Source organism: Pollicipes pollicipes, unplaced genomic scaffold (genome assembly GCF_011947565.3).
Source record: "Pollicipes pollicipes isolate AB1234 unplaced genomic scaffold, Ppol_2.1 Scaffold_2555;HRSCAF=2994_pilon_pilon_pilon, whole genome shotgun sequence".
Lineage (NCBI taxonomy): Eukaryota > Metazoa > Arthropoda > Thecostraca > Pollicipedomorpha > Pollicipedidae > Pollicipes > Pollicipes pollicipes.
The window spans coordinates 37,760,622-37,771,292 of record NW_023596136.1 but is presented as its reverse complement, the minus strand read 5'-3'; the positions used below and the strand labels follow the sequence as shown (position 1 = coordinate 37,771,292).

The 10,671-nt window shown below is 49.2% G+C and overlaps 1 protein-coding gene across 1 annotated transcript in view; it reads right to left on the bottom strand.

Annotated features, from left to right (window-relative positions):
* LOC119100934 (homeobox protein six1a-like) overlaps nucleotides 1–10,318 on the bottom strand; it is a 22,532-nt gene extending 12,214 nt beyond the window's left edge. Inside the window, 1 exon segment of the mRNA XM_037224146.1 lies at nucleotides 10,162–10,318. Coding sequence (XP_037080041.1) covers nucleotides 10,162–10,318 — 157 coding nt within the window.
* Nucleotides 10,319–10,671: the final 353 nt, after the last annotated feature.

Here is a 10,671-nt window from a genome sequence, read left to right as displayed (position 1 = left end):
GAACCATTACTAGGTGGAGGCTAGTCATGACATAGTGAACCATGACTAGGTGGAGACAGTGCAGGGCGTGGCTGTGTGATAACTGCGGCCTGACACCCTGTGACGAACCGTGACGGGGTGAAGATGGGGCTGCCATCCGACGGCGAGCCACGACTGGGGGAAGACTGGGGCCGACGCCCTGTCGCGAACCAAGACTAGGGGCGGACTGGGGCCGACAACCAGCGACAAAGCACGACTGACTTCGACAGCGGCCGCACATTTCTTGAAGCCGCTCTGCAGCGGCAGGCGGGCGATGTAATTATGGACGTGTGCGAACGGAGGGTGCTTTGAAGCCCAACCGCGCGCAGCGCACGGGCACACAAATGGCTGGTTTCGTCGCTGTTTCTAAGGCGGTTTTCCTGCCGCAGAAATATCCTGGTCCCCGCTCGTTGTTTCCTTTGGCTGGCATCTTAGGATCGCTTGCTGGAAATACATGAATTTCAAATTTCAGGAAGCATATTGTTGGAGGGTGATAATAGCCGACCTTTGATATGTTTTTGACGTAGGTAATGAATGCCAGCTATTACTCGTTATAATACACGTCACGCGCGTGCGATCCGTTTCATGACATACTTCCCAGTGTATTGCAGATCAGATATATACGCAAGAACTCACAGTGTTAAAAACCAGAAGCTGAAGGCGTTTCTTCACTATGGCATGCCCCTGGTTTACAGCGAGACAGACTGACGGAGCGAATCCTTTCGTACCGAGCAGTGCTTTGGCATGGTCTCGATGTCGATCACGCCTCTGAGACCATCACTAGCAGCTGCCAAGCACGTTGGGCAAAACAATGGCAGCGTTCTGTGACGCAAACCTAATCAGTAGATTGCAAACCCAGCAGACCATATTATTCGAGCTGCCCCTCGGGACTTAATGACGAGCTCGTCGAACTTTAACGAGTCGCATGACACGGCTGTGGGACGTCATCTAAATGCATATAAGCTATCTTCTCGCAGCCTGACGACGCTCGCAGTCAGGTGAGCCGAGCGATCTGGATGAGACTCAATGAGAACACGGGGCGGTCTAAGCAGCTGAACAAACTAGAATTGGCCATATTACCAAATTCAATATTTAATCCTGGTGGGAAACGAGCACGAACAGCAGCTCCGCTCCTGCAGAATAATTTGCTGCGCATCTGTCTTCCCGGCCGGCAGCCGACGGAGCCCACCAGCATACCGCAGAACACATGGCCTGGGACGGAACTATGAATGTATTTATTCTAAGCATGCCGAACTCATATTATACGCATGACCCCATTGTTCGGACTTGTTGGATTAGGGTGCGGCTTAAACGCTAAGACCTTTCAAATATGTGCATTGAAGGTAAGCACCAAGCTACGCAATAAAGCGACAAAATGTGTCACATTTCAAGGCTTTACTGTTTAGTTCCAGGGATGCTTAATGTCTAATCAAGCTTCGTCCCATGATGCTACCTTCAAAATTGCACTAGCCCCATCCGGCATTGCTATCATCCTTGGGTTAATACTTCCCGGTACGAGAGAGATCACTCGTCATCGATAGTTTGTTTTAATAATTTCTCAATAGTTGCCTTCATTGCCGATACCAGAGCTGACATGCACCTTTCTTCATTACCGTACAAACAGCTGGACCATGGCAAAGCATTGCTTATGCTGTAAAGTTTACTCGAAATTCAGTTTTGCCACAAGATTGTTAATGGAGAGCATACAATGATGGAGAAAGCATGCACTGAAGTGTTATGATGCAGATGATGCAAACTAACATGACTACCCATTGACACAGACACATGCATGTATATATATATATATATATATATATATATATATATATATTGCACAAGAAATAAGCTTTGAGTTTTAAAGGATGAAATATTGTGCACTACTGTTGGAAAACATCTTTTGGTACGGAGAACATAAATGAAGCATAACTAATTGAAGTAAGACGGATTGCTATTTTCATCTTCATACATGTAAGAAATACTCATAATGGGAACATCACAAAGACACAATGGGAACACTATTGTCACAATCACATCAGAAGTGCTCACCGCCCACCTAGTAGCTCAAGAGTTCTGCAAGAATTTGTCTGTCTGTTTAAGGCCGGAGAGAGTTCGTTAATGAATATGCTTTCCCAAATTTGAAGGCGTCTTCTGTCACTGCACGTCCGTAAAATGTCAGTGCTGTCTGTCAGTTGTTGTCGTGCGTGTCAATGTCATGTCGTGTTCCTGTCGCATGTGGTCCAGAGGTGCCCCGTCACGTAAGTGCATTGTCAGGCGTCGTGAGAGTGTCGTTGTGGTCACACCAATGTAGTGTGTGGAACGAAGTTTGCAGCCTTCGATGTTGAATTGGAACTGATACACTACATTGGTGCATTTCTTTGGATTGCACAACGTGCAACAATTGCACAACGTCTTAATGGTCTTCTGTCCCCATATCTTCCCATGTCGTACAACTTCATCAACGGATGAGTTTATTGATATAGTGGATCTCGTCAACCTAAGGCCTACTAGCCTCTCTAGATGTTGAAAATCTATTTACAAACGTGCCTATTGAAAGAACCATATCCGTCATCCTTGACCGCGTCTACAATCATCCTGAAATTCCTCCTCTCAAAATATCAAGGCGCCTTCTTGAACAATTACTAAAGCCTGCACGTTGGAAGTTTCCTTTTCCGCGGGCCTGATGTCGAATGTATTTGCCAAATTGAGGGTGTCGGGATGGGCTCACCTCTAGGACCCTATTCGCTAATTTCTTATGGGACACGTAGAAACCTACATACTACACAAAATGACGACATAAGACCGGACATTTATTGCCGTAACGTAGACGATATCTTTGTAGAAGTTAGGGACATTTACCAACTAGGACATCTCAAAACACTTTTGAAGACTGTCTGGCTTAAAATTCACAACAGAGAAAAGTGTGCGAAACGTAATACCCTTTCTTGACGTAGCTGTTGATGGACAAGGACAACAATTCAAAACGACTGTACACCGAAAACAGACTAACATCGGATGGTGCTTAAATGCTGACAGTGAGTGTCCTCGACGCTACAAAATTAGCGTCATAAGGTCCTTTCTTCGACGAGCATTTAAGCACTGCTCTGATTGGACAGGACTACATTCAGAATTGACACGAATCAAACAGATCCTGGTGAACAACGGTTTTTCAAATTCTGACATTGAAAACGAGACACAACGACATATGACAAGACACTTTGACAGCAAACCAAGGCAAGACATCCAACCGACCGTCAAACTGTACTATCAAAATGAAATCACATCTGCTCACAAACAGGACGAAAAAGCCTTACGGGAAATTATCTCTCAGCATGTTAAAGGCAAAAACGACCACAAAATAGACATTGTCATTTACTATTGTAATAAGAAGATATCGAACTTTCTTATGAGAAACAGCCCAGACAAAACCGACAACTGAAATGCACCAATGTAGGGTATCAATTCCAATGCAACATCGAAGGCTGCAAACTTCGTCCCACACACTACATTGGTGTGACCACAACAACACTCTCACGACGCCTGACAATGCACTTACGTGACGGGGCACCTCTGGACCACATGCGACAGGAACACGACATGACATTGACACGACAACACTGACAGACAGCACTGACATTTTACGGACGTGCAGTGACAGAAGACGCCTTCAAATTTGGGAAAGCATATTCATTAACGAACTCTCTCCGGCCTTAAACAGACAGACAAATTCTTGCAGAACTCTTGAGCTACTAGGTGGTGGGCGGTGAGCACTTCTGATGTGATTGTGACAATAGTGTTCCCCATTGTGTCTTTGTGATGTTCCCATTATGAGTGTTTCTTACATGTATGAAGATGAAAATAGCAATCCGTCTTACTTTAATTAGTTATGCTTCATTTATGTTCTCCGTACCAAAAGACGTTTTCCAACAGTAGTGCACAATATATATATATATATATATATGTGTGTGTGTGTGTGTGTGTGTGTGTGTGTGTGCGCATGTATGTATGTAGGTATGTAAGTATGTATGCATGTTGGCATGTTGGCATGTATATATCACGACATTCAAAGCGCCAAACAGATAACTTCCATCGCATAATTATATGTAAGCAAATATGCTCGAAAAGCATAAGATCATTCGAGAAACGTAGCGAGATTCATGCACTTCCCCTCGAGCGCGTGCACCACCGGCGGCAATCTCATGCAATCCATACCCAGCACTGTTTCTCGACTATTGGTGCAAGTGCAAGGTGGCGTTAGGTGGGGTCGGAAGTCATCAATTTAAATGGTACTCATTTCCATTCATCTTTTCCATTATTTGTTTTCGGAGACACCAGATCGATTCTTCCTCTAAGAGAGTTATATAGAGACGCGGGTTGTGCTCCTTCATTGACTGTGGAACATTTAACACGTTAAGAATATTCAGAAGATCCGGGTAGGACGGATATCCGCAGTTTGTACGAAGAGCGTGTTATATGGAGCGGGTATACGTGAAATCTGGTCACACAAACTACTTCAGCTATTCAGTGGCGCAAGGAAACTATGCAACGAACCCTGAGCTTCCTCCATTACGCTCTTTTGGTATTCTTGATTCTCAAAGGTAAACAGGTCCCCACTTTGTGTGTGCAAAACCTTAGTGTTAATTGACATGCTACTTGACGTCTGCCATGTGGTGGGGTGTTTCTATGCCATCATGAGGACGGATGGCTTACGACACAGAACTACATAACTGAAGCACGATATTGGTTTTAGAGGACCAAAATTACACGTCAAAACTCATTGCTCAGTATTAATCAGCTATTACACCAATGAACCATTACTAGAACCATCAAACAATACTTCAATAGTTTAAACGAGTTTTGGAACACTTTTAACAGTTATGGGGCGATTTTTAGGGCACGGTACCCAAAGTAATTACCAGTGCACGAGACCACTCGCAGGTTTGCACGCGAGGGAGGGTTTCGCCGTGGCGGCTGTTCAAATTTCGCTTGCAACGCGAACGCCTGATTGGTTGTCGGGAACACAGCAACCAAGCGTTGTGTTAGATGCCAACTCCTTCGAGAGGCTGGAATGGGTCCAACGGCCGAGTTGAACCACTGAAATACTCTGCTCAAAGCGTGGTACAGCTCCGAAGCTGGAAAGGCTCTTGAACGGTGGTTCTGACTGTCATAAGATCCCGACACATAGCATCTAAAAATGGACGCCTTTCCGTGGGATCCACTGGTCGCGGTAGTTTTGTGTTTCGCTTTTTTGTACACTTCACCATCATTACGGTGTGGTGTTAGCTAGTGTGTGCTAATCAGCAACCACATTTGTGACTGCCCCAGGTGATGTCCAACGAACCTGGCGCAATCGTCACATACATCACGGTATTTTGTAGACTGGCGCAGTATGTACAGGACCTACAACTCCTGTGATAGGGAAGGGGGGGGGGCGGTGAGACAGCCGCCCCCAAAGTTAACACAAAAATGGTACTAATGCTACCATACTGCATGCATATAAACAGCTCTATCTTTCTCTTTCCATATATGTCATATTTGATATTTTTTGTTTTACCATATATACATATATATGCACGGTATATATATATATATATATATATATATATATATATATATATATATACATATATGTGTGTGTGCGTGTGTGTATGCGTTCGATGGAACGCTTACCACACGTAACCCATGAGAAGAGGACGGAAAACTTCCTGAATTGTGGTTTTGACTACATATACACATTTATAGATATACATGTATATATATATATATATATATATATATATATATATATATATATATATGGAACTCGTACAGGATTCGTTTATTTTACGTCAAAAAATTATGGAGTTGTTCTACGTTGGAATGAGTTACCATCTCTCCTCATTCTCCTTTTTCTTTGGAAAGGGAGAACGTCTTCCTTTTTGTTTTTCATTGTTTGTCTTCCTGATCTCATCGCACCTAGCTCAGTTCTTAGAAATGAATGTCCAATATCGCGTGTTTGTGTGTTATGTATATATATTAGTTACCGTATGATTGACGATATTCCCCGCAGGAATGAAACACTGTAATTAATAGAGAACCTTGGCGGCGCATTTGAAGAATTCCATTCTGAACAATGAAAGGCAACGCAGCATATTGAACCCCATGCTATAGGACAGATTGATGCTAGGTATGCTGACCTGGCATTTATGAATGGATATATATATATATATATATATATATATATACATTTTGGTTTTGGTTGTTCGGAACCATGAGTAAATGCGTTGAAATAAGTGGGCAGAGAGCAGCGACGGACAGCACCTGGTGAGACTACCTCGTCACGACGGTTATTTATTGGGCAGCGTTCAGGCCAGCTGGCCGGGCGGGTGCCGGCGTACGGCAGCGGCCGCCAACGGGGAGCAGAAAAGGGCGCGGGCTGCTGTCCGTCTCGTTAATGGTGTACGCGGAGGGACGAGTGTTATTGGGAGGCACTCACCAGCGCGGCCGCCAGGCGGGTGTGCCACTAACGGCTGCCGGCGGCGCCGCCGCATGAATAGCGCATGAGACGCGTCGGCAGCCGTCAGTCTGGCCGGGATCAGACGGCATGGTGGGGCAGCGGGTATGATTGCTGCCCTCGCTATTATTTCGGAAGGACTGGAACAGTACGACAGCAAAAGTTTTGTCCAGTTACGGGCAGTAAGGATCCATTCTTGCCCGTTGTAACTGCTAACTGTATGTTCAAAGTTCTGGCGACTATGTAGCCGCAAACTAGTTCGGATCAAGACCCTAGGAGTGGTCTTGCATTCCTGAATGTCAGGAATCTTTGCTGGCGGGCAGTGGGACTATCTGCCCACATGATGAAAGGCTGGATAATGCTGGAATACCGGAGAACGTCGCCACTGGACACTGCCTTTTCCGTCTCGGATCGCCAGCAGTGTATGGAAAACAAGAGTCACAATCTGAGCTCCACGAGACGTGGCGCCGTCACGTGACGTGAGGACGAGCCTCAGCACCACATATGAAGCATAACGTAAATATCTAGCCTAGATCATTTCAGCAGCAGCCTGTGTTGTTCGCAATCATTCCAAGCACAATTTTCCATAAACGTGGCCTGGCGTCGTATAAAATAATCGGCAGGCAGCGCTATGCCTCTAATATGAAGAGCTTTCGCCCCTTAATGAAATGCCTGCCTGGTCAATCACTATAAGAATAAAGAGACGTCTGCCCCTCATTCCCGCTCATCATGAGGCTGGACCGTATGACGCCAAGAACTACGCAGGGCACGAGTTATAATAAGCCAACGCTGAAAATATGCCGTAATCAAAATTGCGTATCAGTAATTGTTTGACTTTTGAGTGCGCATTGGTTCCTCTGAATACTTTATAGCATCGTTATATAGACTGATGACCGCCGATTTATTACATCATCTGATTTCCCATACCCCTTTTATCCGACCAAACAAATTCAGTTCCAGCAGCTAAAAGCCAAGCACACATCAGAAGCAGCACGTTCCTGACGATTAACCCCGAACACGTGCATTTACGCTCTCGCAAATTAACATTGGTTCCTTGAGTTCGTTCCAATCGTGCGCATCAGTTTTTTAACCCATTTCTGTTCCTATCCGTGACGCTGGAGGCTTGTCGATCCCCTCCGGGGCTATCTATGGATATCCATCCGATCTGCGATTGGCCTCAACCCGGGCCTGCTCCCATCGGTCTATTTCGGCCGCGAAGTTTGCCGGCTGGCTGGTGTTGCCATGCGCTGAGGAAGCTCTGCAGGTGCTGCACCTTTTGGCGGCGCCATCGACACCCTGCAGATGATCCCGGCGGTGTATGGGCTCGGATCGATGCATGCGTTGACGCTTCTGTACGACTTATGTGTACTTTATGAGGGCAACCCTCGGGTGCCCCGGTTTTCAGTCTGTGCGTCCTCATTGAACTATCCTACAACGCAAATCCGATTTCAGCGGGAGGAAGCCGCAAGTCAATCAGGTTGCTGTCGGCGGATTATCAAATTGTGTGCCAATTTGTGCGCCGGTCCCTCGCCAATCGAGTTCGACAAAGTTAGGTTAGGCTTTCCTTGCCGAGAACTGTTCACCTAACGCGCCCCTAGAAACCAACTTTCTCTGGACAATGTGGTTGACCTGACCGGTCACATGCACCGCCCCAGGCTCACGGTCACATGGCCTGACTCAGGTCAACAAGCGGACTCGCAGCACACGTAGACGGCGGATAGCGGTAGTGGGATACGAACCGGCGCTGAGCTGAGACATGAAGCAAACACGACTTGCATGCGAACGATGCTTAAAAGAATGCCGTCATCTAAGCCCGAGCCCAGAATCGCTTTAGATTCCGCATCGAGGGCGTGACTGTTGACCACCACTAGGATCAGGACGGGGGTCTCGCGGCGTGCGACCCGTCCCACCAGTCCCACCCATCCGACCTGTGTCACCAGTCCCACCCACCCGACCTGTCTCACCAGTCCCACCCATCCGACCTGTCCCACCTGTCCCACCCATCCGACCTGTCCCGCCAGTCCCACCAGTCCGCCCACCAACCCCATCCGTCTCGCCCTTCCCACCAGTCCCACCATCCCGCGGAGCCGGCCAGCTTCCTCAGCCGCCGGCGCCGCGAGCTGCCGAGATAGCGCCGGGCGGTCGTGCGGCCCTGTAACGGACGCCTCCCCGGGGTTTCGCCGGCGGCGCTAAATCCGCATGTCCTCCATGACGCGGCCGGCCCGCGGCGGCCCCTGTGGCCGGGTCGTCAGAGTGGGGCGGAGGGGGGGGGGGGGGCGTCGCCAGCGTCAGCGACGGCAGCCAGGCTCAGGGGTGGCTGCATGACACCACTGCTGACTGTCGGGTGATAACGTCTGTCGTCGATAACGGTATTGGCTGTGTTGCCCCCCCCCCCCCGCCCTTCCCACTGGCCCGATAACGCGTGCATGCAGCTGTTGGGTTTGGGTTGCGTGTGAGGGTTTCGCTAGGATACCTAGCACACGTGTCACTGACACGGAAAGGCTGACGACTCGCCCTCTTAGTCAGAACGAGTGGTTTGACTCACCCCCCGCAGGACGAGCGTCTGGGAGGCGCAACAAGCATATTATTGGCAGGAGTAAAGCTCACTTGTGGCGCAGGGTATTGGCTCCATGCCACGTATCGAGCGGCCAGCAACAGCGCAGAAGCCACTGATAGTTCGACAAAAGCCATGACGATAGAGACCTACGTCCCTTGCGAAGCGAGAGATGGTATATAAATCAGATCAGAGTTCGGTTAGCGTGGAAGGGAGAACTACAGCTACATTATGCAGCCCGTTGCGACAAATATGCGAACGTTAAGGCCAGGACTAAAAGAAGTGGCGCGGAATTTTGAATACGAATAGCCCTTCATTCACTTGAACCGTGGTATGAATAATCTGACCAGATGAGCGATATCCAGTCATGATGGTTAATGCGAATAATGCGCCCGCTGTCCAGTCGTGTGCCAACAAATATATGTCAGACGGACAACTTGCGTACGGTCCACGAATAAAGCCCGCCCTAACTCAGCCTAGCTATATGTTTAGCAAACGGTTTTACGCGCCTTTCAAACATCCGCGCTTGCAGAGCTGATTAATCTTTTCCGTGACGTGCGATGACAGATGAACCGACCCAGATGAGCTCTTTGCGGACAGCTGCCAGATGATCTCTTTGTGATATCGGACCTAATATTGCTCACGCTCTCGGGCTCGTATCTACAGTCACCGGACAGCGCGCCTGGCACATTTCTTTCTGACAACAGCGGTGACTACATGGCAGCCCAACGCGATCACAATGAGGAGCGTTGTCAATCATGAGGGCTGGTCGTAAAAAGATCCGCGTTATATGAAGCATTTTCTGTAAGCTCTGTTATCCAACAGCTTTTTTGATGCATTGTTTTGAGCCTCTAGGTTGTTTATTTTTTAGCACAATTTTGGGAAGGGCTACAGCAGAAATTAGGAGCATTTCCATCCGAGGTCATGAGGTTTGTCAGGTTAGAAGTCTCCGCCTCCCTCAGAGCCATTGTTTTCATGCAGCTTCCGGTGAGCTCGACAAGCTTCCTGTCCTGCAGCAGCCGGAGATCTCACCTGTCACGCACGGGTGCTGCTTGAGAAAGGCCTTCTTCATGCGGTGGGTGCTGCGCACAATGCCGACCTCCACCGGCGACTCGATGGCCGAGAATATGGCGGCCCCCCACCACCAGGAACACCAGGTAGAACAGCACCAGGCACAGCAGGCGAACGTTGCCTCGGCGCGGCTCCAGCTTGGGCAGTCGCAGGCCAGCCACGCGGTCCACCAGGTCCGACACCATGCCGCTCGCTTAGGTCACCGCCGGGTCAAGGTCACCGCGCAGTCAAGGCCGCCGCCTCGTCAGGGTCACCGCTGCGTATCGCGGCCGTGGCGGACGGGCCAGCGTCGTTCGCGTCAGGGTCGCCCGTCAGGTGAGGTCCCGGAGCGGCACCGGCAGCTCGGTCAGCGTGCTGCGCCCAGCAGCCGGTCAAGGTCACGCGGCGGCCGGTCAAGGTCGCGCGGCGGCCGGCCAAGGTCGCGCCCAGGGGTCGCGGAGCGCCGCCGGCGGCCGGGCAGGCGCGCGCCCAGCGACTGCGGCGGCGGCGGCGGCGCCGCTATCAGGTCGGCCAGCCCGCGCGCTGATTGTGGGCCGGC